Here is a 27,591-nt window from a genome sequence, read left to right on the forward strand (position 1 = left end):
TGAACTATTATGACGGTTACTTCCTGCTCAGTTTCAACAGTCGTTAAACAAACCTTCACCGTCACAACCAGTTCCTGTTGATCAGCTGGTGACTGGGCCGGCTGTCCCGCACCCAACCCGACCTGATCCGCTGGTGGTATAAAACCGGCCCCGGTCAGCGGGCCGGTATCACTCACCGTTGCACCGCTACCGTCCCGGCCGTCCGCACCCCACCTCCAGCCATGAGGGCCCTGGTCGCTGTGTGTCTGCTGGCGGTGGCCGCCGCCGACCAGACTGCCTCGGCGTCAGCCGGCGCTCCTCCCGCCGCCGGCCGAACCTACCAGGCGGCGCCGGTGCGGCTGCCGGCCGGCGCCGGCCGCCCCGCCGCCCCGGCCGACCCTCGTGCTGGCTACAGAGTCTCCCCGGGCGGCTTCAAGACTCCGGTGGGTGTGGGTGGTATCCAGCCCGAGTACCAGTACCAGCCGTCGCCGTACGCGTTCGACTACGCCGTCAACAACTACGACTCCGGCGCCCAGTATTCGGCCAACGAGAACAGCGACGGCAAGCAGACCACCGGCTTCTACAAGGTGGCGCTGCCCGACGGCCGCATCCAGACCGTCAAGTACACAGTGGATGACTTCGGCGGCTTCAACGCCGAGGTGTCCTACGAGGGCGAGGCGCGCTACCCGGAGCCGAGCGAGTACAACGTGCCCGTCCACGCCGGCTACAAGTCGGGTCCGTCTGTGGGATATAAGCCGGTGGCCAAGGCGCCGGTGACCTACAAGGCTCCGACATACAACGCGCCGCCCATCTACAAGACCAACAAGGCGCCCGAGGTCACGTTCGCTCAGGCGGCGCCGCCGGCGAAGTAGAGGAAAGTGCGGGGTGCTGAGCGGAAGGGCCCGGCGGTGGTCGAGGGATGCTGTGATGAGTTTTGTTTTGTCCCGGTGAGTGCTTTCAATAAACAGTGTGTTGGAGATGATTATCCATTGTGCAATATTTTAGAAGATTTGGAGATGATCATTTGAAATGTTCGCACAAATAAAACGTGGACATGAAAAACAATGACAGCAAAGATGCACTCAGACTGGATTCGTAAATTTAGCGGGGTCCATCACCTTACTAGTCAGTCATGTCTGGAGCATAACGGTCCCGTCTACTCGTAATCTAACCGCTATAGAGACCGAGCCGTGTCCTGACCGCCAATCGGCCACCGGAACCATCCCAAGGTCCATTCAACTAGTCCCCTTGTGAACGGTCCCTACCAAAAGCAACCCATTGCGAATCGGGCACTGAGTCCCTTTGTAGCAGTTTTATTTATCTCCAAGCAGTTACCAGACCGGTCGCTTATACCTTTAAGACCTTAAATTGACCGTGCCGCGTGCCCTGCATCCGATCAAGCTCCCGTATTTGACTCCTGCTTCAGCCGGTTGGCGACTGCCTCATAAGTCTTATTAAGAACGGAGATGTATCTAACGCCTTGACCAATAAGCATTGGCGTATATGTAACTGAAATGACTTTACAGTCTTAGGTATGTACGTACCTATGGCACTTCCTGTCGACTGCATTAGCTCAGACCTCTAAGATCATGAGGGTTCAAGAACTCTGCTATAACAAGTGAATTTATAACAAGTGAATTTTAACCCTCGCCTGGGTGTGGCTTTTTCCAGCGCCTCTAACGTGTGTGTGTGGGGGGGGGGAGGGGTCGGTTAGACCCAGTGCCGTTCGGCCCCTGATCGAGCTTAGAGCTTCGCGGAAAAAACGAGCGTGCTTCGCTGACGAGAAGAAGCCGACGATACCCAATTTTAAGGTCCTAGGTCATTGGTGACCTTCCAGGTCAGGTCAATGACCCAAAAGTCGGGAAAATCGGGACCTGCTAGAACTTCGTAAAGTGAAGTTGTTGTTTTTTTCGGGGTGTTGATCACGAATTTCATGCTAGGTTTGATCACAGATTGATATCTTCATGCACTGTCAGGTATAGGTCAATTACATAGTAGGCGTCCTGCCGGCTAGGTGTCAACATCCACTGACAGCGTCGTAACATGTTACGAAATACGAAGGCACTAAAACTACTTCGTAAATTTTCAAATCGATGCTAATCGCTAAAATCGAAATCAGCTCCAAAAACTACCTATAGAAACATCAAACATGTAAAACTCAAAAAAGTGAACCAAGGTCATCAAAGGCAGGGGTGTAATTTTATATCTCTTTGTGGGGGCAGATGCACCCACAATCCTGAAATATGCCCCCACAATGATGAAAATGCACCCACAAGTCTTTTACAAGGCTGCAAGCGTCCTTTCGAGAGCACGGCGCCCTTCGCATGCTCTAACGGCGTCCTCCTGACCGTCTCGCGTTTCTGGATAGCATAGCGTTTTATCTCTCGGCGCCCTTCTGGGAGAATGGCGCCCTTTTGACAGCACTGCGCCATTCTCATGGTCTAACGCCGCCCTCCTGACCGTCTCGCGCCCTTATGTCTCTGTCCACCGTGCATCCCTGGACTGTTCGGCGCCCTTCTGGCCTCTCAGCGCCCCTGGACCACATGGCGTTTTCAATCACTCGGCGCCCTTCTGGGAGGATGGCGCCCTTTTTATGGTTTCACGGCGCCCTCGTAACCGTCTGGCGCCCCTATGTCTCCACCAACTTAGCACTACTGACTGTTCGACGCCCTTCTGGCCTCTCAGCGCCCCTGGACCACATGGCGTTTTCAATCACTTGGCACCCTTCTAGGAGAATGGCGCCTTTTCATGGTTTCACGGCGCCCTCGTAACCGTCTGGCGCCCCTATGCCTCCACCAACTAAGCACTACTGACTGTTCGACGCCCTTCTGGCCTCTCAGCGCCCCTGTACCACATAGCGTTTTCAATCAATCCCCTTCTAGGAGAATGGCGCCCTTTTCATGGTCTCACGGCGCCCTCGATAACCGTCTGGCGCCCCTTCGTCCCCACCAACTTAGCATTACTGAATGTACCGCGCCCTTCTGATCTCTCTGCGCCCCTGGATCATATAGCAGTTTTAATCACCTGGCGCCCTACTGGGAATCCCGGTGGCCTCGTAACCTTCTGGCGTCCCTTCCCTTCGGACCCAAAAACTTAGCGCTAACTGACTGTTCGGTGTTAACTGGATGGCGCCCCTCTACATTTTTTTTTTTGACGCCCTTCCGGTCACTTAACACTTTTAACCGTGTATTTGCTTAGCCAGACATGTCACTTGAAGCGCCCTTTGGCTAGCAATGTATTGTTATCAAATTCGGTGTTAGTTTAGGCTTCCACATAAAGAATATCCATTGCGCCCCAAAGCGGCCTGGCGCCCCTACAGCTGGGCACCCACAATCATTTTAGGAAAATTACACCCCTGATCAAAGGTCAGTGACCTTGACCTGACCTTCACGTGACCTCGACACCCACCATAATGCATGGAGCCAACATCATTTCATATGATGAGAACGTTTACAATCACAAAAATTGAAACGCGCGGATAATGTGAGCTGACATACGTCCAGTGGCGGATCCAGGGGGGGGGGGGCAAAATGGGCATTTGCCCCCCCCAAACGGCATAGTTTTAACATTACGCTTATGGACGATGCATGGAAAGAATCGATAAATTTTATGGTTTGCCCCCCCCCCCCAAAAAAAAAACTCTTGAGCTGGATCCGCCTCTGCATACGTCGTATCACGATTCCGGCCAAACATGGTCTCGAGAAATAGGTTACAAGTCAACTGTCAAAGGTCATTTGGGTCAGGGTTATGAAATTTTCAGGTTAGATGTAAAATTGATCAACTCGAGGGTACTTATAGGTAGGTACTCATAGGCGGAGGATCGGGGAGGGCACCGGGGCACCGCACCCCCTTTGCTTTTGGCATTTTAACATTAGCCCTGGACGTTGCATGGAAAGAATGGGACCAAAAGTCGGCAGTGCCCTCCCCTTCCCTTAATTGAGGGTGTTCCGCCGCTACTGTAGGTACTTGCAGTAAATATAACCTTAGCGTAATTTGTTTTGTTGGGTTAGTCCCTTTCGGTACAATGGGACCATTTCAGGGCCGAAAGGATGATAGGAATTAGGGGAAGACATTGGTCTGGGCTGGGCGGGCACCCTAAGGAGTCGCCGGGGCTGAGGCCTGAGCCCGTCCGTTAGGACAGGCCACGAACCCCCCCCCCCCCAAGAACTCCCTGGGCCTGCACCCGGCTATACGGGTGGCTCCCTCAGAGTCGGGAGCTGCTGTGCGCTCCAAGGGAGCAGCCCGGCCCGCATGGCGCATGGGATAAAGCTGCCTATCCAGCTCTAGCCCGGAACAGGGTTGCGGCATGTAGAAGGATTTTAGTATCTTAAGGAAGGATACGACGTAACGGGACGTGATTAGCGTAATGAATAACAGTGTTTTTCATTACACCGTCATAACTTTGGCCCCCATTTGGGCTTCAAGCTAGGCGACTTTGGTCCTTGCTAGGCGGTTTTGGTCTGGTAAGAATTATTTTGGCGAATTATTTCTTTCAATGCAATCGTGATAAAAGGTTTATGGAACTTATTTTTGTGTTTCCATTTTTTAAAGAAAAAGACACAACGCTTTTTATCAAATCAATATTAGCATCCTGATGATGATGAAAACGATGAAAACCAAGTCTTTATATTGATATTTTTGGCAGCGCCGGCGGATCTTTCGGATTCCGGCACCATCCGCTGCAAATATGGGTGAGTGATATTTTAATGATTTTTAATGCGCCCTAACTCTTCAACAACAACATAATGATTTTTAATGAGTTTTTACTATTATACGGCTTGAGTGGTGGAAATATGGTCGGTCGAAAGGTCTGGAAGCATGTTATGAGTATATAAAATGAGTTGCTGGTTGAGACAGGACAGCAGTAGCGTCCAAGGCTATATAAACCAGGTAGAACGCTCCGGGAAAAAAGTTGGAAACAATAAATTAGTTGCGGCATTCCCTGATGACGCGAATGTGGGTCAGCGGCCGGCGGCCGGCCGCCGCTAACACTGTATGAGGAGGGATGCGCGGAACTTTTGCTTGTTGGTGATTGCGCTAGGCAGTTAAATGGTAATGTTAGGATATGTTTCGAAAGTAAATTGAACGACGCTTCGAACGCCGTCAATGAATTTGCGATACGACGACTATTTGTTTAGTTAGAGCCGGCGAACTTTTACCTTCCGACCGCGCGCGGAGGCGATATGGTGCCACACTGGCGGTTTTTACGATAGCTCAAAATTCTTTCGAGATAAAGGGATGAAATTTGACATGTCCTATCTTTTGATCAAGCTGGATCTTATGGTACAAGTCGCATATTTAAGGTAGGTCAGGTTGTTGACCTATGTGGTCGCTCGTGAGCCTTTGCACAGTCCAAAAACAACGCAATTTCTGAACACTCAGTGCCAAGAAATCCTTCACAGAAAGATGACACTTGGCAGAAAGAAGAGTTGTCGGTTTCTTACCGTTCGTATGTGTCGTGTTTTCACAAGAGTTTAGTAAGGTCAGGTCCGTCACGTGACCTCCCCTCATAACTCAATAGGTTTACGGGTTTACTATCATAGAAGCGTTTATCAATCGCCGGAAATCTTAGCCAATCCCACTGGACACTGGATCCAATACCCACATGGGGCCCTCCTGACTGGCCACTCCCTCTGAAATCCATAATAACATTGGGCTGCGCCCACGGTTATGTATTAATGCTTTTCACTAACAGAAATACAACTTCAACCAGCACAGTGCACGCCGCCACAACAGTCCGACCCACGTCCCTGATATCGACTAGCTCCCGGTCGGATGCACATACGCGGAGCCAATCAGTCCGAATGTGACCTGCAGCTTACAATTGCTGTGTCGCATGGCGCATGGCACAGGACGATTCCTAGCAGCTGTCGGCTGGAGTGGAGAAACAGCACGTTGCGACACACCGCGCCGGTGACAGAGCTCAGCAGGGCTGGTTGGAGGCTGGAGCCGGAGGTAAGGGCGGACACAGGCACAGACATTGCAGGACAAATAACAGGATGTCAGTTAGGGATATAATTCAAGACGAATGATTCAAGACGGACTGAAATAATACACATTTTGCTCACTTGGATACCAACTTCAAACTTGACGTTTATGTATAGCACCATGGAAACAATGGGCACACAGGAAAGAAACAAAAGATGAGGGTTTTTTAACTCAAGGAAGTAAAACAGCCCGAAGTGCAGACAAGCACATACTTTTGGTAATAGCTATCAGCTGTCCTACTCCTCTTCTCCCTTCATCAACTACTGGACACATTTGAAGCATCATATATAGCACCAATGTCCATAACCAAAGCTTGCAAGTAGTTTTAACTTCTATGAAGCCAGGGGAAATGTGCCTACATTATGCATGTAAACTCAAAATTACACATGCATGACAAAGGAAGCTTATGTAAAGAGAATAGTTGACAAAAGCATCTCATGGTTAAAATTATTCAAAACTGCACACAGGGCAAACATAACAAGCAGCAAGTGTACTGTTCTGTTATGCTAAGAAATAGTCCAAAACAAAATACAATCTTTTCATGTTTGAACTGGTTGTTCTTCTATGCCCCTTCATCCATATCTTGATTACAGATGGGCTGTTACTGTAGGCTGATGAAGTGACACTTGATTGCCTTTGTGCGAGTTTCAGTTGCAGCCTCCTTGGTACTGCACTGGAAAGCAGATTGAATTGAATGCCTCTGAAAGATAGGAATAAGGCAAAGTTAGCTGTAGTAGTGTCAATGATAATAGACATGACATTTTTGTCCTTTGACATACATTTGTTGAAGTACAAAAAGGTACAAAATAAATTGGTTTGTTTCAAGACACGCACACTGCACAAAGCCGCACAGACATTACACAGGCATATGAAATTGGTACACATAAAAATTGATGATTAAAAAGGTCAAAACTTGCAATAATAATTGAAGTAAAAGTTACAATCACAATCATTTGATTTAAAATGACTTGACATAAGTCACAAGACGCAACGCTCCTATTCTTTTATGCTTTCATTATCCTCCACATATCAACCAGCTTGATACCAGGCTGTGCAATAGTGTGTACATAACCCCATGTTGCCATTTTATTAGAGCAAGTGGGGTTACAACAACAATGCTAATGTCAAACCCACTTCTGCAACCCGTACTGCAGTTTCAATCACCTTACAAGCACACCTTCTGGCAGTTTGATAGGCAGAATGGTCATTACTACTTTCCCCTCATATTCAACACATATTCCCTTTATACAGATACAGTTTAGACCTGGTTATGGCAAGCACTTTCGAGAAAAGATATGATTAAAGTCCAAGACAAAGGTCGAGAGAAATAACACCAACATAAAACACCGACTATGTAGCACTAATACTGTCAAATTCATAAAAATATATACATGAGTCGATCAGAAATTCACTGTAGATTTCGAAAATGGTGTCAAATGCCACTCAAATACTCCCATTCGCATGTACGAAGCAATAAAACACTGACCTTCAATTCCGCGTGCCATTCTCCATAGGCCACTGTGTATTAAATAACGCGTTCACTGATAGCAAAAAAAGAGACCCACATATGACGCGTTTGCTACCAGCCAATCAGCGCTCGAGTTACCGAGCGCTGATTGGTGGAAAGGGCCGTCGTCAGCAGCTAATTACACGTTGTTTTCCTTGAACATGTGCGTGGGCGCTGATGCTGCTCACGGGCTGTTGCCATTTTTCGTAATGCTGAAGGCACGGGAGCGAACCCCCCTGGTAGCGTCGCATCTCAATCTCTTGTTTACCGATTTCAGTCGCTGTTTACGGCTTTTAGGTCCCTATTTTCCTTCCACTGAGCGTCTGGAATCTGGATAAGCGGATTTCACACTAAACGCAAGAAGGCTGAGGACTTAAGGGTAATTTCATGGATGATCACATGTCAGTTGGGAACCTATAGGGAAACAAAACATCGTGAATGTTTCGAGAACATGATGCGACATCAGAGCATCCCATAGGCTTAAAGTGACCATCCCACCTTAACATTAGTTTTGAGTTGAGATAGCCAAATTGGTGGCCATGGCCTGAAAATACCGGTTTGGGCACTCACAACACCGAAAAATGCTTTAATTTGGAGATATGGAATTTCAAACTTGCAGTTTTTGGATTCTCAGTGGCTAATGCATTTGGATGCCCCCTTAGAATTTGTGACATCAGCGGAGATGTAACAATTTTTAAATATTTTACTAAAACGTTTGGTAGCACGCGGTGGTATGTCAGTAGGTGGAACTATGGTCATGAGTACCCAAATATAAGAACGTTCCCATTTTTGGGAACGGAGTTCCCAAATATGGGAACGGGCGTTCCCATTTATGAGAACGGAAGGTAATTTTTCGGCCGTTCGCCCACTAAAACTCATTAGTGCATCACGTCTCAAAAAAGTGCACGCTAATTTAAGTATCTACTAAGTCTCTATAAAATTATCTTTAATCTGACCGTTGAACAAGGAAATTGACCGTCGAATGATATTTTTAATGATTTTTTTGAAATGACGGAATGGTGAAAACATGGGTTATACTACATTTTATACATTTTATACATACTACATTTTTTACATTTTGAGGTCAAGTATAATAATTTTCGTCTGGTTATGAAGTTTCATACTAGCGACACCAGATGCTGACATATGCAAGCGAACACGCGGACAGTCCCGGGATAATATTGTTGACATTTGGTGTCGGGGCGCACGACCGAATGGAACGTCAGTGATTTTACCGAACTACTGTTGTAAACTCAGTTTCAGTGGTTTAAAATTATTCAGCTGTATTTTATCATCCCGGAAAGACATATTTTATTTGGATTCTAGCTGTTTAGAGTTGTTTTATAAGGAGCGTCATGAGCGTGGTTTTTGTCTTCCGTGTTTCTAAGCGTGATCGTTTTGGGGGAATTTCTCTTATATAGGTCGCTCTGTGTGGCTTATTTATAATTGTTATGCTGATTTCGATCGTTCCTCGTGCCCATCCTACCAGACCTTTTGCCACTTACACTAATCAAGAAAGGAAAAAACTAGATTTTCATTGGGACTAGGTGTTTTGAGGGTGTTATATAATACTGAACGAGGCTGGTGTAAATAAATTTTCAAGACCGAGGTCCTTACTGGATTTTTGAACGAGGCCGAAGGCCGAGTTCAAAAATCAGTAAGGACTGAGGTCTTGAAAATTTATCACCGGCCGAGTTTGGTATGTATTTTACTGTATGCCAACGATAAATTTATTTTCTGGAACGAAGCTCTTAGCCGACTTAGGAACGAGACCATCCCAAAATGTTGGCTTTAGTGCATTCTGGTAATGCATTTTTGACCGTGGTCAATTTGCTTACACCAACTTATTACCACACCCCTCTTGCTAATGTATTTGAATAGGCCAGGCATACAGTAAAACATATTCAGCGTTCCCATTTTTGGATACTTCCTGTGCTTGTCAACTATCGGTGATAAACAGACAGGTGCTTGACATGTCTCCACCCTCGGCGCGGACGGTGGATATAGGTATGGAAGACCTTGTTGAACATCGCTGAGCGTCGTGAATTACGTAATCCTGCAGAGGGGGGCGTGCCCGCTGCGAGATCGACGGGAATAAAAGCGCAGAAGACCGGGCGAAACATGCGACGGTCTTGCCGGAAAGGTCATCTGATGATTGTTGCGTTAACAATAATTTGCGGCGTTGGACGTGATGCTTGTTAATGAAAAGAGCCCCTGAAAGGCGTCGATGAAATCGTTCCCAATTTTGGGTACGCCGTTCCCATAATAAGGAACGCTTGCAGCGCCAGTGTACGAGAGCGTTCCCAAATTTGGGCTCGCGGCCCGGATGATGGACTGCTTTAGAAATAGGGGAATGATTTGAAACTACGATGGGTCTTACAATATCAAACTCTTTCCCAACAATATTGAGACAAATATCAGGCGGTTCACGATCGTTTTATATTTTTTGGACGTCATTTAACGGTTCTTTTTCTTGTTTTAAATAATGCCTACATGGCGTTCCCATATTTGGGTTTATCGTTCCCAAACATGGGAACGAAAATGCGTTCCCGAAAATGGGTACGCTTGACCATAGTTCCGCCTACTGATGTGCTGCTTTGCGTGCAACAAATGCCGCACTTTCAAATAAAGTCTCTAGGAACAGAGGAGATCCCAAAAAGTAAACAAAAGTAAAAGTCTAATGTCTTGAAAACTGATGAATATTTTTTGATGAAATTTGGTAGATATTCATTTTCACTCTTTCAGAACCCAGCGCAACATCACTTTCATGCCAATTCATTAACTTTTTTGAAGGTGGGAGTGTCACTTTAATGGTGGGGGTTTGGTACCTACATATTTTACAAAACCATTTTAGGACTTAGTAGAATTCATAAGGAAAAAAATGACTTGTGAAAAATGACCAAATTAGTATTTTCACTAGAGCTGCTGGAGGTGAGCTTGAGCTATGGCTTGTTTGAGCACTATGATCAATATTTTGGCGTTGAAAAATGACCTTGTGTTCATCTCTGGTGAACTGATCATAACATGAGGCCAAAATGATGTATTTTGGCATGCTTCGTCTAGGAAGACAACCCAAGTAGAAATAGGTATATCAGTAATACCTTTTGGCCTCATTTTGCAATCATTTCAGTACCAGAACATGAGTAGGCTATTTTTCAAGACCATGCTTTTCACTAGAGCATTGAATAGTGAAAAAATGAAAGTTATGCAAATGGGCTGGGGGGGGGGGGGGGGACTGGGAACACCTGTGCCACACAAAACCAGGCCATGAACTCGCTAGCGGATCCAAAAGGATGGCCTTTGACCCTGTGGGGGCTTACCCCAGGAAAAAATAGTATGCAGTGCTCTAGCGAGGAACATCTTGATATATGTAGGTAGGATTTTAAATGACCTTTTCCTCGATAATTAATTGGAAATTCAATAAAAAGTAAATATTATATTGTTTGGCAAATTTTCGAACAACAGTTCATTCTCAAGCCACATGAAACAATATTGTTTCATGTTCATTCAGTTCACACAACAGTTCATTCTCAAGCCACATGAAACAATATTGTTTCATGTGGCTTGAGAATGAACTGTTGTTCGAAAATTTGCCAAACAATATAATATTTACTTTTTATTGAATTTCCAATTAATTATCGAGGAAAAGGTCATTTAAAATCCTACCTACATTTACCCCAGGAAATTTTATTGTTTTCTAAAATTTCTCAGCCTTTCATTCCATATTGACTCCTGTGCAGTTGAAAACAAACTTCTATTAAAAGTTTTGTTTCATTTAAAAAGAAAATACAAACTTGGTTGGTTTCAGGTTTTGCGGGGATCATCTGCCACTTGCCAGTGCTATATTTACTGGCAAAAATGCCAAAATTTTATGGCAAACCTCAAGTTTATTTCATTCTTATGTTTGCAGACTCCCTGATGGAAAATGTGTTTGTGTCCAGCCAAAATTTCAGTTCAATTCTAAAGGCGTCATTGATAATGTTACATTTACTAGGCTTTATGTTCGCAGCTCATGATCTGATGCATGACCCTTATGATGACCCTTATGATCCTACTGTGAGCCCATTTTCTTGAGCATCTACAAAAATTAGATGCTCTGCAGCGTAAAATACTACTCTTTGATCATTGTTGTGCAGATGAAGTGTTAGGTTCCCTCAGACATCACAGATCAACTTCTCCAGTGCTCAAGAAGTGCAATGTTTTCCTGAAGACTGCCGTATAAAGGCAAAACCCATTATGTTCGGGTGACCTCTGACCTGAGGTAATGGCCTCTGACCGGACATAATGGTTTTTGTCTTTGCACGGCAGAAGTGTTTCCAACTCATATAGTTGTGTTTTTGTGAAAAAAAAAACTGACAATCTTGAGGAGAGTGAATTTTATGACAAGAACTTTGATTTTTGTCAGAATTTAGGTAGGCTGCCATTTGTGACATTGTGACTTTGTACTGTTCAGGTAAGCCCCGTGGTCTGCGCACTGCTCGCAAGCACGTCAAGAACCGCCGTGAGAACCGGTGGGCCGACAATGACTACAAGAAGGCCAACCTGGGAACGCGCTGGAAGGCCAACCCCTTCGGAGGCGCCTCTCACGCCAAGGGAATCGTCCTAGAGAAAGTGTAAGTTGACATTTGATCTGTTCTAGTGATGCAGTTACATGGCTGGACAGCAGCTAACGGCTGGGAGGACCTGAGGTTGATTCGTGGTGCTGCCTGCCCCCTAGTCTTGTCCCCATCCGGCCATCCAGGGGTGCAGTGGGCTCTGAATGCTGAAACTATAGGAAAGTTTTGTCTGTTGTAGATAACGTTTTCAATTCATCTTAATTGTGAACCATGTGTAGCCATTTGAATGGTCAGCATTCATTCTACAACAGCTGTAGGCTCCATTGACTGCCACAACCTCATGCCAGCTTCTGTAAAGCATATTTCTCAATGTGAAAATGTACCATGTGTAATTTCAACATAAACAGCATGAGACGACTGATCTAAAATGTTTGCTTTTGAATATCGTCGGATTTGTCATCAGCGTTATCTCGTCTCACATTCTCCCAATGACGATTTCCCCTCCTCCGCAGCGGTGTGGAGGCTAAGCAGCCGAACTCGGCCATCCGCAAGTGCGTGCGTGTGCAGCTGATCAAGAACGGCAAGAAGATCACGGCGTTCGTGCCGCGTGACGGCTGCCTCAACTACGTGGAGGAGAACGACGAGGTGCTGGTGGCCGGCTTCGGTCGGAAAGGTCACGCCGTCGGAGATATTCCCGGTGAGTGACAACGAAGACGTTAGGATGGTCGGGTGGTGACGGCTCGAGTGGTGACGCCAACGCTCGGATGGTTGAAGTCGTGGTCTGGATGCTGTTTCGATCGAACGAAGCTCCTTTTTTGGTGGTACTGATAGTGGCGTATGAACGACCTCTCCCTGGTCAGACCGATGGCACCTGGTCTATATGCGCCACCTGCCATGCATTTTTCGCACGTTGTTTCGGTTTGGTCCGTCAGGCTAATCCATGTTGTTTTTTACAATTGTTGCATCATATAAAGGTTCTGATTTTGAAATGAACAAAAGCGCCGGTGCGTGCTCCCTAGTGAAATTCGAACAGTCATTCGTCATGCATTTCTTCGCTGCACAAATCCTAGTAAGCACGTTGCTTCGCATCGTATTTCTTCATCTTCGGTTAGGTTAGGCAGGTTAGGTTACGTTGTGTTTGTTAAGACTGACGAAGAAATGCGATGCAAAGCTCAAGTTAGGTTGCGTTAGGCTAGGACGACTAACAAATGCGCAGACGAAGATTTGCTTGACGAAGAAATGCGAAGCGAAAGCTGGTCCTTGAACCAGTTCCTTCTAATTTACCATTTGGCACAACTTGTTTTGTTCAGAAAATTTTGACATTGACCCGCGTTTTGCCTTTTTTCTGCTGATGCTCTGTTCTGTGTGTTCTGACGGGCTGTATTCCTTCCTCAGGTGTGCGTTTCAAGATCGTGAAGGTTGCCAACGTGTCCCTGCTCGCCCTGTACAAGGAGAAGAAGGAGCGTCCCAGGTCGTAAACCAATACATGTGAGGTCGTCGACACTTTTGTTTTCTGTGGTGACTTCAGTCGGGAAAACGGAGGCTGGGCTGGTCTGGGGTGGGTGCTGACCGATTTTACGATTGCGAGCCAGAGATCTAGATTGGAGGATAGTTAGTGTTACAGAAGTGGAACGGTAGTACAGTGGTGATCACAGTTGGGGCTCGCAAGCACTCGTTGGCTGCTAGGGGTAAACAAACGGTGACACAAATAAGGCAGCGCAGCCGCACATTCGCAGACATGTCGTTGACTGATGTAGAGGGCATTTGGCAGATCGTCATCGCATCATCAGTTATACTGTAGTACCTTGGTGAACTGGGGACACTGGGAGAGAGCTCCGGGCGTTGACTTATCACAGTGCACCGAAAGCGACGTTGATCCACCCATGAGACCAGTGGCGGCGGAAGGTATTCTAGGATAGGGGTGCAAACGATATTGAAGCGCCCCTTCCCGCTGGGCGCCCCTTACCATATACACGGTTGTAGTAACACAAACAGTGAAGAGACGTTTGACAATGTGTTGTACCTGTTAATACGTTCAGAATTACAGTTTTTATGTAACGAGAAATAGTTAGGTACATTCCATAGCGTAAATGTAACCTTCATAATGTTCGTTTAGAACAACCTCATCACCATATCATAAGATTCTCCGAATAAGGCATATCGAAAAGAGTTCCACGGTTCAGTGAAATTAATGCCGCCCCAATCTCCGATAGACGCCCCAGGTGATACATGTCGCCCATCAACACCAACGGGCGCCCCATTGAAATGAATACCGCCCTTCAACACTGGCAGACGCCCCAGTGGAATGAATGCCGCCCCACAATGCCGATGGCCGTCTCTGCACTGGAAAATCAGTTTCGCCCCTATACAGGCGCCCATATAGAAGTTTGCAGAATGCTATTCCTGGTCATAATCATCTCCCCAGTAAAAAAACGCAAAATACGCCCTAGCACTAGGGGTGTAACCGCCCATACGGACAGTGCAATTTTACAGGCCCCAATCTCGGACCTCCGTTAACATTCATATGTTGTAAACGGCAAACCGCCCCCGATAAATGTTACACAAACTAATTTCCTCTCGCATATCGGCCATCAGGCGCCCCTTTTTGTCGCACGAAGCCTGCAACGCTATAAGCCCTCATATGTTCGTGTTGGCGTTCGGAGGCTATCGCCTTCAAAGACGTCTCCATACATGTTTCTTTTTCGTCCCACACACAGGCGCGGCGCGCCCCTCTTTCGCATGCAGGCGCCCCTCTTCCGCATGGCGCGCTTCTCGAGTGGCTGCGCCCTCCTAGCCTTTATCGCCTGGCAAGATTATATTCGACAGGGTCGGCAGCATCTGCCTTTGTTTCAGATAAGGATGCCCTCCACTCTTCAGCATATCAAAAGATACTTTTCCTACGTCATTGCCACCCTCTTCGTGTCACAAGTGCCTTTATCAGTTGCGGTGTCGCACTGCTCAGCTTTATGGCCGCCGCACCTCTTAACTTCCTGCCTCCTCTACAGATTTTCGAGGCGCCCCTTTCCATAGCTTTAGGGTGCAGCTGCCCCCCTTGCCCCCCTGCTTCCGCCGCCACTGCATGAGACGATAGTTACGAACGGGAACAGATGAAATCTCGGCCACGACTGAAGGGATTTTGGTAGAGCGACGGGAGCTGGCGGTCTGGCCGGAATAGGTGTCGCTGATGTCGGGAGGACGGCACTGTCGGAGGCGGAATGAAAGCCGTAGGCACTCTAGGGATTTGCCATAAACTCTTCATCTGGCCGGCGCGTTGAATGATTTATTTTTGTCTGGAAGGATCGACGAGGTGTTACCTTTAGGTCAAGGCCAGGTCTAAGCCGATCAGGTCAGGTTGCGGGTCGAGGAGGTCATGTAAATCATTCTATCTGCTGGCTCAGCCTGAGTTCATTAATGCCTTCACTGACTCGTTTTCTTAACGTGATGGGGAGTTATTCACGAATATTATTGACGAAATGGACGGGAGCATTTTTTCGCATGTGACGTCAGTAAGGCTTAAAATGCAAAACCTAAGCATCGGAATCGGACCTTGCGAAAAAGCGCATCACTAACAAATTCATGTGTGAATGAATCACGAATTCGTGTGTCTTACCATTTCACGCGCTAAGTTTTCATGCTTGAATTAGCCTATCAACTGCTGAGGTCCGTGGCCGATCCGATCTTAGGGGACCCTTAGGAAAATCCGAGATGCTACGAATGTGAGGATTTGGGAGAGTTTCGTCTTGGTGCGTGATATTCCCTGGTACATAAGTGACCTTATAGGTCAATGACCTGACCTGACCTCGAAATGTCACTGGCGTGTGACAAAACATTTAATTCGTATGAATCGTTTGCGAAAAAAGCCTGGACTGTGGCTTAGACGCCATCGGCCGGGAGGGTTGAATATTCCACGTTATTTCCAGCTAACTTAAATTCACTGAAAAGGCTCTGAAGCTTTTTCTGGCATCAACCCTTCGAAATTATGTGTTGATTGGACAAAGTTGCCAATTCTTTTTCAAATTTATTTGACCCAGCATCTGGAAGCTGCACCTTTTCCCGCTCATTATGTGCACGGTGACTATAAATACACGATTATGTGCACAGGTTAATTTGTGTTCGTCTGATTATGTACACATACCTAGTCTGACGAATGCAGATTATGTGTAGGTACACATCTTACTAAAAAAAAAATACTGAACCTAATGAAGCCTTCACATCCTCCATTTAAGCATCACGTATGAAGCAAGACTTTCTTGTGAAGGATGTATCTGATGCGCTTTATGTGCCGTTGGGCATGCTTTTACAGCAGTGAGCAGATATTGCTCATAATGACAATAGGGTGAGATGCTTCTAACTTCTAAGCTCGTCATGAACTTAACAAGAGACATTCAGGGTATCTTAACCCGCGCCCCGTTGGGCTCTGCCGAGCAACGCGCCCCGTTGGGGGGGGGGGGCATTTTGGTCCCCCCCCCCTAAGATCTCGGGAACCACGCAACCTAGCGACAAGCGGCAAACGGTGTTGGATAGCCCTATCAGGGAACTACCTTGTGACCCAATTTTATTGACCTAGGTCAAACCGATGACGTCACAGGTCAGGTCAAAGGTCCAATTTTCACCGTTTACAGGCATTTCAAGAAATGCGTTGTAAAATCGAGTAAAATGCATTTCATTGAAAATCATCGATGGGGAAATGTTCTTCAAACACATATTTTGCTTTTTGAGGTCACTGATACCAGGTCAGGTCACAGAGGTCAGGTCACTGGGGGGTCACAATATGAAAGTGTCGTGTGATACATGTTTTATGGTCTATTTAACATGACAAATGCGATTATGTGGGTCAGGCAGCCTTTGGGGCCAGCTTAGGTCACGTTTTGGTCAAGGTCAGGTCAAATTAGGTCAAATTTCAAAGTTGATATTTTTGCATAAAATGGGTATCGAATCGATGCAGCTCGTCACGGGGAGTTCAATGGTGGTCTTTGTTTTGCCGTACGTGGTCTAGAAGCGCTAAAAATTGAGTTCAAAAATTTGACGTCATCATTTTTGAAGTTTTTTCGCTATAACTTGGCCAAAAAACGAGATATCGATCTGAAATTTGGTATGTATATAGAAGAGCACAGGGGCTATCACATATATTCCGGTTTTTTCGAAATTCGGAATGTTTGATTTTTTTAGTTTTTCTAAAAAAATCAATTTTTTGAATTTTGAGGGTCAAAAACCCAAAATTTTGAAAATCCGAGATAGCAGTTTTGTAGCGCCGCTTTTTTGTCTACCAGACCATATAAAGAACTTTGAAATTGCTTGATAACTGTAGATTTGGTGAGCGTTTCAAGATTGCATGTTTTTTGCTCATTTTTGCTCGAACATGACCTCAGTTTGACCTCAATAACTCCTGACCTAAGGTGACCTAAGACTTGAAATTTGGTGTGAAGGTGTCAAATTGATGCCCGGGAAGGTACTGAAAATTTGGCGGCGCTGCGCGCCGCCGTTTTCTTGCTATTCAGGAAAAACCACAGGGGGTCCAAAATGACCCTCCAACGGGGCGAGGGTTATTAATTAACCCGCGCACCGACGGGGGTCTGCGCCAACTTAGAACCGACGGGGGGAGGGGGGCGGATAACCGCCCCCTCCCTGAGAGTTGAGAACGAAGCAAGATAGCGACAAGCGGTAAACGGCATGGGGTACGCACGGACAAGGTCTACAATTTTTACAAAGGTCATTTTCAGGTCAGGTCAAAGATGACGTCACAGGGGTAAAAAAGTCAAAATGGCGGTGCTAGATATGGATAGTTTTTCTCGAATAGCTTTCGAATTAGTCAAGACATGAACAATTTAAGGGCATCATCGTGATCCTCCCGTCAATCCGCATCGAATGATAGGTATATATGTTGACCTCGAAAGGTCAAGGTCAAAGGTTGACCTCAGGTCACGTGACCTTGAGGTCATCATGCATATCATTCGATGCGCCTTGACAAGCTGAACACAATGAGACCATCCGCGCGGCTGTATCTTGTTCCTGTACGGAGTTATTGGCAAAAAAACTTTGGTGACCTTTGATGACGTCACATGACCTTACAGCAGCCCAACAGCAAAACAGACCTCAAGGTAGTGAAGGTTGATCGTATATGAAGTCATGTATGGTATATGGGGCCATTCCGACCTGTTTTAGTGGTAAAACAGGGAGCTGATTTTCCCCCATTGACTTATAATGGGGAGGTCGAGAAATTGACCTGACCTTAGGTCATCGATATCAAAATTCCGAGATAAGCAAATTGTAGCTACTAATGACCTAACAACATTCTGCGACTTTCAAAGGCCTCCGACATCTACTGTAGCTCTGACACGGTGACAAAGTTGCAAAAAAAGTGACTTGAGGTTGGGTCATTCAAAGTGACCTGGTGACGACCTTAAAAGTTAAGAGGTTCAAACTTGCACACCATGTGTAAAATTGATGATAGAATGGTGATACCAAATTTCGCGGCACTACGCGCCGCGGTTTTCCCGCTATTTGCGAAAAAACCTCAGGGGGGGGGGGGCGGATATCCGCCCCCCCCCAGTCGGTGCGCGGGTTAACCCGCGCCCGGCTGGGGGTCCTGGATTTCCACGCCCTGCTGGGGGGGGGGTTTGAACACCCCCCCCCTTCTAACTCGGCTCCTGGGCCACGTAGCGATACGCGGAAGGCGGCGTTCGAAAGAGCGTCAAAAATAATGACGAAATCACTTCGGTCAATTTTTTGGTCAGGTCAAAGGTCAGGTCACCAGAGGTCATTGAAGGCAAAATTTCGCCGATTTCCAGGTCGAATGTCGACAATTTCCAAGAAGCCAACGCATAACTCGGGAACCAGTAGAGCTACAGCGCCGCGAAAAAGCGCATTCGATAGCCCTATCAACGACCTTTCTGAGTAATTCCCTCAGATTTGACCTAACGTCAACGGTTTTGCCTGCAGGGGGCAAAAACTGCAAAAATAGCCGATTTTTTCGGAAACAGTTTTTCTGCAATAACTTTTGACCCAAGCCTTGTACGAGCTTACTTTTACCGGCATCGTGTTCCTCTCGTCAAGACGCATCGAATGAACTATAATTTGACCTTGAAAGGTCAACTTGAAAATTTGACCTCAGGTCAAGGTCATGACCTGACCGGAAAGGGTCATGTTGCATATCAGTCGATCCGTATCGTCGAGCTGAACACATCTAAGGCGTTTTCATCGCTCTAGCATGCCTCTATCAAAAGTTATTTGCGAAAAACTGTTAGATACCATTCGTGACCTAAGATGACCTCAGGGCATAAATAGGGGTCACGGACACCATTTTCATGTTCAGTGTGTCTAAACCACTTGTAATTCAGTGTTTGGGAGTGTTTATAATGTCTTTTGTCCAAAAGAGGCGCATTTCAATTTTCTCCCATTGACTTATAATGGGGAGGTCGCAAAATTGACCTGACCTTAGGTCATCGATATCAAAATTCTGAGATATACATTTTGTACATGCTATTGCTCTTAGCAATCGCTGAAAGTTTCAAAGCGATCGGTCACTCGGTGTAGCTATGACAGACATTGAAACTTTTTATGAGGTGAGGTCACTTCAAGTGACCTGGTGACCTGACCTTGAATGACCTTGGTCTGAAATTTTCACAACATGTGCACAATTGATGTATGATAAGGTGTACCAAAAACGGCGGCGCTCCGCGCCGCCGTTTTTGAGATATTCGTGAAAAACCACAAGGGGGGTGTTCAAACACCCCCCGAACACCCCCCTCCAGCAGGGCGCGGGTTAAGCTTTCTGTCCTTCAAACTTTGCAAATGTGTTGTGGTCGGGCCATCAGGCTAATTGTTATTGCCTCGCTCCCACCCAACCCTCCGCCGAGACTTGTCACATGGAGCACCCAAGGACGCCGGGGCTATCTTAGAGGGCATGCAAGGGCGCCACAGCTGAATAGCTATGTCTCCCGGACACCGGTGACGAATGCAGTAGGGATGCTCTAAGTCAACATCGTCAATCCCTTCTCCGTGGCAACTAGCTGGACATGATTTCTCAAACTTTTGTAGGGCCAAACTTCAAGAGTTTGCCGCAAAAAGGCATCAGTAGATCTGTGAAGAGCGGCTGATAATTAAGAGTTTGTAGTCAGCACGACCCATGCGACCTGCCCAGTGACCACACCAGTAAACTGAGCAGTCGCCTTTGTCCAAGCCTCTCTCGTTACCCGCACTTCATTGTTATCACCGTGTACAGTTTTATTTAAATGTACGCGGCTCACTGCTTCCAGGAGTCTGCACCCAAGGGCCTCCGTGCCATACTGTTTGTCACCGTTCTCCGAAACGAAAACTCACGCTACGTCTCAGACCTACGCCAAAACCAAGTCTCCGGCACAATGTTCGTGACTATCCGTCCGTGCACGAGGGCAATTAGTTGCGAGTGTAGGTGCTGGAGGGCTGGCTGGGTCCAGAGTCCACTCCCCAGTGACTGGTCACCTCTGGGATCACACCTGTGACGTAAGTGTCGGTATAAGAGCGGCGCCGTGGCGTCGTTCCTCGCAGTCGACACCGTCAGGGCAGCTGGTCTCCCTCGTCCCGTCTGCCGCTCACCGCACAAACTCGGCGCCCAAGCAGCAGGTCTGCACAGACGCACCAGAAACAACTCGTACATCACAATCATGTCTCCCAGCATCGCCAGTCTGCCCGTGGATCAGGTCGCCTGTAAGTACTGGGGAACTTTGTCTTGAGCGTACTCATGCAGATTAACCCTTTCGTGGTTTCGTGCTGTGTTTATTATTTAAAGCTGCTTTGGTTTGTAAATTTCGTTTGCTCCCTTTGGTTCCATTACATTACGTAATTTCAAGACGAACACCGTTTGGACACCGCAATGCCGAAATTCGGGTTATGGCCATGTTATGTCTGGCATCGTCATACAATCTAATCCTACGGCTATACACCCGTCTATTCATTGCAATCCCCGTAAATGAACCTACCTTGTTTGTTTTCAGCGCTGCGCCGTCAGTTTGACCTGCTGGACACTGACGAGGATGGCCACATCTCCCCGGTCCACCTGACCAACGTCCTGCGCAGCATCGACCTCCACATCACCGACACCGAGATGGACGAGGTCATGGCCAAGACGGACGTGGATGGTGACGGCATCATCACCTTTGAGGACTTTGTCGAGGCTTTCCGCACGTCCCGCAGGGAGGAGCTGGCCAAGGCTGACCACGAGAGGCAGGCCAACCTCAGGCAGACCTTCCAGGTAAGACGGCGGGTTTTGTCAAACGGAAGCGTAGAACCTAATTAACGTTTGCTTAACGTGTGTACTCTCAGCAGTTTCTAGTTTCACACTGTTATCATCACTGTCTGCTGGGTCTTTATGTGGTGTCGCGGCCTGTTCCCTATGCGTTATCAGCGACATTCACTATGATTCCAGATCTTCGACCGTCGGAACTTTGGCACCATCAGCCCCAAGGACATCTGGAACGTCATGAGGAGCCTCGGAAAGAACATCCCCCTCGAGGACAGTGAGTATTTAATTATAGGAGTTCGCCGTTCACTTTTTATCTGGACAATCTGAGCATCATGAGCATTGAGCAACCTTCCCTTTTAGCTAGTTTTTGTATCATTCGACTTTGGGTGTAACTTTTCAGCTTCGGCAAGTTGTACCGGAAGATCCAATCCAAAAATTGTGTTTATACAATATACATACCGTCAAGATTGGCGACAACTATGGTAAAACTAACTTCAAAACTTTTTATCTCTTTGCGACAACAGTTTCAGTCGTAATGCCGGCGTCGATAACATGTCACATCACAACAGCTATCTTGTGTATTTCAGTTGAGGACATTGTTGCTGAGATCGATCAGGATGGAGACAGTCGCATCTCCTACTCCGGTGAGTCAAAGGATAATAAGAGGACGCTGTTTCTGACTGTCATTTGTGTATCGACAAGGTTTTGGCATCAGCTTTTGAGTGGCGGGCGGCTGTAGTTCCAACTTTGTATTGATGTGGTACCTTCAATTCAAGCGAATGGTGTTTCCTATGTAAACAGTGAAAACATAACTTTTCGCTTAATTCAAATAATTCGAATAGCTCGTGCACATCTGAGTGTGACATAGTTCCAAGGCCTGGATTTGAAGCCTAACTGTGTCTCTGTTGTGTGTTTTCACAGAGTTTGTGCAGTGTGTGTTTGCGGACGACGAGTGAGGCCGGGCTGACTCTCGCACGTTATCGAGCTGTCGGCTGGCTGGTCCAGTCCGATCCGTCCCGGGTATGGCCGCAAACGGCGGACCGCCCCCACGACCGCCGACCCGCGCCGCTGTCTGAGAGAGTGAGAGTGAGAGAGAGCTCCGCTGTCCTGTCGGTACCGCGTGGCTCCGGCCGCCCGCTAGAGGGCGAGCCCGCCGGCCGGTGGTGCTCGCCTTGAGCGGCGCCGGACGCCCCTCCGCTGGGGACCGGGGGCGGTAGGCGCCGCCCTGGAGCCGGCCCGGAGACGGCGCACCCGCCACGGTCCCCGAGCCCTGCATCTGTCTATGTTTATGGCACGCTTGTGACCGCCGCACTTGTTACTTATACAATGCACGGTGACAGCAAAACACGTTCGTTTGATGGCGCAAAATGCGTAAGAAAGACGTAAATGCAGTGCTTTTGACGATAAGACTAATTGGATGGTAGGGATTCGCGTTATTTTTCTAGAGCGAGATACGAGAAACTTGTCCGCTAGCCGCTTAGAACCGAAAACATTGCAATAGGAATGACTGATCTAAGCAACCTTCGTAGTTGCTCGTCGGCACGGGAGAAGGCAACCGTCAATGTTGTGTAAAGGACGTTTTACTTGTGTGTCGCGTACATGCAGTTGATGGCTATTGCGGGACGTAAAACGATATAATCCATCGTCACATTACAAGTAAGCACGCTGTAGATTAAAACGCATTCGGCAATTTATAAACAACGGGCCTAAGCGTTTCAAGTAGCGGGTCCCGCTCGTGCTATTACAGTTAGCAGATCCGCTCCTAGCAAAACCAGACGTGGAACGCTAAATCTAATCATGATTCCCTTTAGCTTGCCGGCTCCCTCTGTCGCATCTTTTGCAAATACTTCAATAATAATGTTAATAAAAGAGGTCGCTGGTCATGGACCGCCGGCCAGGTTAGCATTTGGTCATTTCGCTGCTGACGCCATGCTGTGGACATTGCCTTGGGGGACTTTCTGATAATCACTGGGATGACTGTCCGAGGAAGATGACCAAATATGGTAAACGGATGACTGTGTTGTTAACAATTCCCGTCATGGCGATCTGATCTATTTGATAGGCGATATAATTAAAAATTACTGATATCACTGACTAGTGACTATACTGTGCAACATTGAAAGAATGATATATTTACTATGAATATCGGCACAGTTACCTATATACGTCCGCTTTATATTTATTTTTCAAAGAAACAACCGAACAAAACCCCGAACTCGTTTCTGAAGTCCTACCTAACTTACAAAGCTTCAGTGAAACAAACCAAACTGCACCCTTTAGACCCTTTTGAATATAGCGGTGAGCCATCAATTTTTATTGTCTAAAAAATTCAATAAAGAACCAGAGTCCTTCACGGGATAGGAGCTTCGCGTAACGCAATAGCTTACAACCCACTCCATAGATGTCGCTAGTGTATACGCCTGCAGGCATGCTGTGCCGCAACGCTCGCGGCTGGGCAGAGTGGGCGGCGCCCGGCGTTTCCGTGGTACAGCGCAGCGCTCCTCGCAGTTTGGGCAAACAAGACGACGAGTTTTCTTTACATTATGTCTCGCATCATCATCTTCATCGCTTTCACAGCTACGCGCAGATCGTCATACCCATCTGGCAGAAGTTGATTAACCCTGCCGAGGGGCGAGTGCCTCCCCCAATTTTTTTTTTCGTGATTGCTCGGAACACGCTGGCGATAGAGAGCTGATACCTGGTACACCTGACCTTTGATTCAAGCCAGATCTTGTGACTCAAACCGAATTTTCGGGTCAGGTTAGGTCACTGACCTATGCCTTTATAAGTGAACCTCTGCACGGTCCTAAAATGTCGCAACCTCCCAACGTCCTCAGTGCCAGAAGAGTGTTCGCAGGGAGATGAAACTTATGGTACTTAGTAGCCTCCCGAGGTCTTGTTTTTGCATTTCTAGGATATCCTAAGGGTCACGTGAGGTCAGATCAATCAGTCACGTGGCCTCACCAAGTCCATGGGGGGGGGGGGGACATGGAAACTGTTAGGACATCGGAAAACATGAGAAAACTACCTCAACCACATGAAATCGCGATTTCATGCACTCAATGCAACTTGCAAGGTTCCATCCTCCACTTTTGCATCGTTGACCTTGTGTGAAGCTCTAAGGTCACAAGTGTTTCGTCAATAATTCTCGGCCCAATTGAGATAGCCAATCGCAAAAGCCACCACTGGACTCAGGAAGACCTGCCCAATCGAATGCTATGCAATTACGACCTACTTCAATCAACTTCGTAACCTGAGGGGCTCTGAACTGACCTTGACTCCAGGTCAACACTCTAAATTAACCTTTTCCCAAAAACAAGTATCATTCGACACGCCTGAGCATGGCGAACGCGATGATGTCAAAATCACGGCACTGCAACCATTTTTACCGATGTCATTTACCAGAAACCTTCTCCTTCTCCTTTGTACTTCAGCAATATCAAGAAGCACCTATAACAAAGCGTGTGAACTGCATCTAACTTAATGAATATCTAGCTTGCGAGTTCAGTTGAATGGCACCAGCCTTCAGCTTCGCTCTTATTTCTGAACGCTTCAGATTCGACCCAGTTACCAAACTACATGTTTCTGTACACGTGCATTGTATTACATAACTTAAACAAGTGCAGCGATCACATACAAATAATGAACACAGAGAGATGCAGGGCTCGGGGACCGTGGCGGGTGCGCCGTCTCCGGGCCGGCTCCAGGGCGGCGCCCACCGCCCCCGGTCCCCGGCGGAGGGGCGTCCGGCGCCGCTCAAGACGAGCACCACCGGCCGGCGGGCTCGCCCTCTAGCGGGCGGCCGGAGCCACGCGGTACCGACAGGACAGCGGAGCTCTCTCTCTCTCACTCTCTCAGACAGCGGCGCGGGTCGGCGGTCGTGGGGGCGGTCCGCCGTTTGCGGCCATACCCGGGACGGATCGGACTGGACCAGCCAGCCGACAGCTCGATAACGTGCGAGAGTCAGCCCGGCCTCACTCGTCGTCCGCAAACACACACTGCACAAACTCTGTGAAAACACACAACAGAGACACAGTCAGGCTTCAGATATAACACTTGGAGTTATGATACACTCTGCTTGGCATGAGCTATTCGAATTAGTTACACTAAGTGAAAAGTTATGTTTTCGCTGTTAGCATAAGAACCACAATTCGCTTGAAGGTACCGCATGGATATGAAGAAGCGCTGCAGCCGTCCGTCACTCATAAGCTAATGCCAAAACCTTGTCGATACATAAATGACAGCCAGAACGAACGTTTTCTTGTTTTCCTTTGACTCACCGGAGTAGGAGATGCGACTGTCTCCGTCCTGGTCGATCTCAGCAACAATGTCCTCAACTGAAACACACACATTATTGGTGTGACAATGCATACAAGGAATGTTTTCAACGAAGCATTATGCGTACTTTAGCGGACCCTTATATGCTAAGCATATATGAATAAGAATTGTATAAGAAAATATTATTCTTAACAGTTATCTCAAAAGCGTCGTTATTGCGCGACCAGCAGCGTGCTGAAAAGCGGAGTCGTTTTACAGAAAATATAGGTACTCACTGTCCTCGAGGGGGATGTTCTTTCCAAGACTCCTGAGGACGTTCCAGATGTCCTTAGGGCTGATGGTACCGAAGTTTCGGCGGTCGAAGATCTGAAACATGATAAAGTCAGCATCGTTAAGAATTTACTTGATAATGGGAAGGAAATGAACCGTAATACCACTCAAAGACCCAGCAAAGGCAGTAAGGAAGTCTCGAACCAAAAATACCGTAAAATTCAGCAACATATTTAAATTATCAAACTCTAATTCATCCCTTCCCCCGATTCAGTTGGACGAAGCCCGCCGTCTTACCTGGAAGGTCTGCCTGAGGTTGGCCTGCCTCTCGTGGTCAGCCTTGGCCAGCTCCTCCCTGCGGGACGTGCGGAAAGCCTCGACGAAGTCCTCGAACGTGATGATGCCGTCACCATCCACGTCCGTCTTGGCCATGACCTCGTCCATCTCGGTATCGGTGATGTGGAGGTCGATGCTGCGCAGGACGTTGGTCAGGTGGACCGGCGAGATGTGGCCATCCTCGTCAGTGTCCAGCAGGTCAAACTGACGGCGCAATGCTGAAAACAAAAGTGGAAGGAAACTCAATGCTAGTAAAGCAAATGCGTGAAAAGATATTCACTCGAACTCTGGCTGACAATAGTTAAAAGTTGCACCGTACTCATGGGTGACGGACTAAGCATTTCGGTCTAATCATTGTCGGATAACCGGAACAACTTGATGTGATCTCTGCCGATCAGGAGCACTAAGATAAATGAATAGCCAAAAATCTCGAGTTCCAACCGACGATGACGACCTACTGGACGCATCTCAGACATCCCTTAGCGAGGGTCGTGACTGATTTCACCGTGATTTGACCAACCCACAACTCACAGTCAATCTGCTCTCGGGGCATTTGGGCGACCTGGGCTGTCATTATGGTAGCTTCTGGTGCGTCTGTGCAGACCTGCTGCTTGGGCGCCGAGTTTGTGCGGTGAGCGGCAGACGGGACGAGGGAGACCAGCTGCCCTGACGGTGTCGACTGCGAGGAACGACGCCACGGCGCCGCTCTTATACCGACACTTACGTCACAGGTGTGATCCCAGTGGTGACCAGTCATCGGCGTGTAAACTTTGCTCTCCGAGCACGCACCCCGCACGCCCAAACACACCTGGGACGGGGAAGTCTGCCGTCACGACGTCACCGCCGCCGCCGCCGAGCGGTCTTTTCGCCACGCCGCATGACCTTGCACTCGAGGTGCTGTTCAAAACAGTGGAGTACACCTGACCTCAGCGGCGCTCAGGGACTGTTGTGGTTCCCGCGGAGCATTATTGGGTACTGTTCAGTGGCTTGTCTAGAAGCTGTTTAGCGAGTGTTAAAGAAGGATGCTTTTGACTGTTTTAATATCCCAAAAAGTTTTTACTTAATGTTCTTTGATTACATTCTTCTTCTTCTTTTTTTTTTTTTTTTTGTTAAATTGTTGACTTTTGAAATACTGTTAATGGTTGAAGTTAATGGAAAATGGTTGACAAGTCCCCAAAGGATAGCCAGTGGATCAGTACCATCTGGTGATGGTATGATGCTTTCATATCCAGGTCATCTTTGATAGAAGGTTTTCAAATAGATATTTGACGCATACCTACCTATGTGTTATCGGTATCACCACTCACCAGTTCGCAAATGCACTGAGAAACTGCTAAGGTATCAATCCATCATAATTGTCTCTGTGGCGACCACATCCAAAGGTTTCCTATCCCAATTCGTCAGGAAAAGGCTTGCAAATATGTTCTCTAAGTTAAAAAGACAAATACGATGCTAAG

At 47.4% G+C, this 27,591-nt stretch overlaps 4 protein-coding genes across 4 annotated transcripts; 3 read left to right on the forward strand and 1 right to left on the reverse strand.

Annotated features, from left to right (window-relative positions):
• Positions 1-201: 201 nt before the first annotated feature.
• LOC122389990 (cuticle protein 7-like) lies at positions 202-964 on the forward strand. Its single transcript, XM_043382549.1, has one exon. It carries the CDS (start codon positions 222-224, stop codon positions 849-851), a length of 630 nt encoding a protein of 209 aa, XP_043238484.1. The 5' UTR covers positions 202-221; the 3' UTR covers positions 852-964.
• Positions 965-4,278: 3,314 nt separating this feature from the next.
• On the forward strand, positions 4,279-13,531 carry LOC122389992 (40S ribosomal protein S23). Its single transcript, XM_043382551.1, has 4 exons — positions 4,279-4,670; positions 11,928-12,087; positions 12,543-12,727; positions 13,426-13,531. Exons 1-4 carry the CDS (start codon positions 4,667-4,669, stop codon positions 13,506-13,508), a joined length of 432 nt encoding a protein of 143 aa, XP_043238486.1. The 5' UTR covers positions 4,279-4,666; the 3' UTR covers positions 13,509-13,531.
• A 6,756-nt stretch (positions 13,532-20,287) lies between these two features.
• Positions 20,288-22,595, forward strand: LOC122389988 (neo-calmodulin-like). The gene is made up of 5 exons (XM_043382547.1): positions 20,288-20,715; positions 21,003-21,259; positions 21,434-21,524; positions 21,838-21,894; positions 22,172-22,595. Exons 1-5 carry the CDS (start codon positions 20,673-20,675, stop codon positions 22,204-22,206), a joined length of 483 nt encoding a protein of 160 aa, XP_043238482.1. The 5' UTR covers positions 20,288-20,672; the 3' UTR covers positions 22,207-22,595.
• Positions 22,596-24,830: 2,235 nt separating this feature from the next.
• LOC122389978 (neo-calmodulin-like) lies at positions 24,831-26,837 on the reverse strand. The gene is made up of 5 exons (XM_043382532.1): positions 26,666-26,837; positions 26,096-26,352; positions 25,804-25,894; positions 25,531-25,587; positions 24,831-25,259 (listed from the first exon to the last, which is right to left on the reverse strand). The coding sequence occupies exons 1-5, from the start codon at positions 26,706-26,708 to the stop codon at positions 25,225-25,227; spliced, it is 483 nt and encodes a 160-aa protein (XP_043238467.1). The 5' UTR covers positions 26,709-26,837; the 3' UTR covers positions 24,831-25,224.
• Positions 26,838-27,591: the final 754 nt, after the last annotated feature.

This window comes from Amphibalanus amphitrite, unplaced genomic scaffold (genome assembly GCF_019059575.1).
Source record: "Amphibalanus amphitrite isolate SeventyFive unplaced genomic scaffold, NRLGWU_Aamphi_draft 000378F_arrow, whole genome shotgun sequence".
Classification (NCBI taxonomy): domain Eukaryota; kingdom Metazoa; phylum Arthropoda; class Thecostraca; order Balanomorpha; family Balanidae; genus Amphibalanus; species Amphibalanus amphitrite.

Coding starts and splice junctions, on each gene's coding strand:
- LOC122389992 (XM_043382551.1), top strand. Junction 12,088..12,542: donor GGAATCGTCCTAGAGAAAGT/GTAAGTTGACAT, acceptor CCTCCTCCGCAG/CGGTGTGGAGGCTAAGCAGC. Junction 12,728..13,425: donor CGCCGTCGGAGATATTCCCG/GTGAGTGACAAC, acceptor TTCCTTCCTCAG/GTGTGCGTTTCAAGATCGTG.
- LOC122389988 (XM_043382547.1), top strand. CDS start 20,673: ATGTCTCCCAGCATCGCCAGTCTGCCCGTGGATCAGGTCGCCT. Junction 21,260..21,433: donor ACCTCAGGCAGACCTTCCAG/GTAAGACGGCGG, acceptor CTATGATTCCAG/ATCTTCGACCGTCGGAACTT. Junction 21,895..22,171: donor CAGTCGCATCTCCTACTCCG/GTGAGTCAAAGG, acceptor GTGTTTTCACAG/AGTTTGTGCAGTGTGTGTTT.
- LOC122389978 (XM_043382532.1), bottom strand. CDS start 26,708: ATGACAGCCCAGGTCGCCCAAATGCCCCGAGAGCAGATTGACT. Junction 25,588..25,803: donor GAACATCCCCCTCGAGGACA/GTGAGTACCTAT, acceptor TGTGTGTTTCAG/TTGAGGACATTGTTGCTGAG. Junction 25,260..25,530: donor CAGTCGCATCTCCTACTCCG/GTGAGTCAAAGG, acceptor GTGTTTTCACAG/AGTTTGTGCAGTGTGTGTTT.
- LOC122389990 (XM_043382549.1), top strand. CDS start 222: ATGAGGGCCCTGGTCGCTGTGTGTCTGCTGGCGGTGGCCGCCGCCGAC.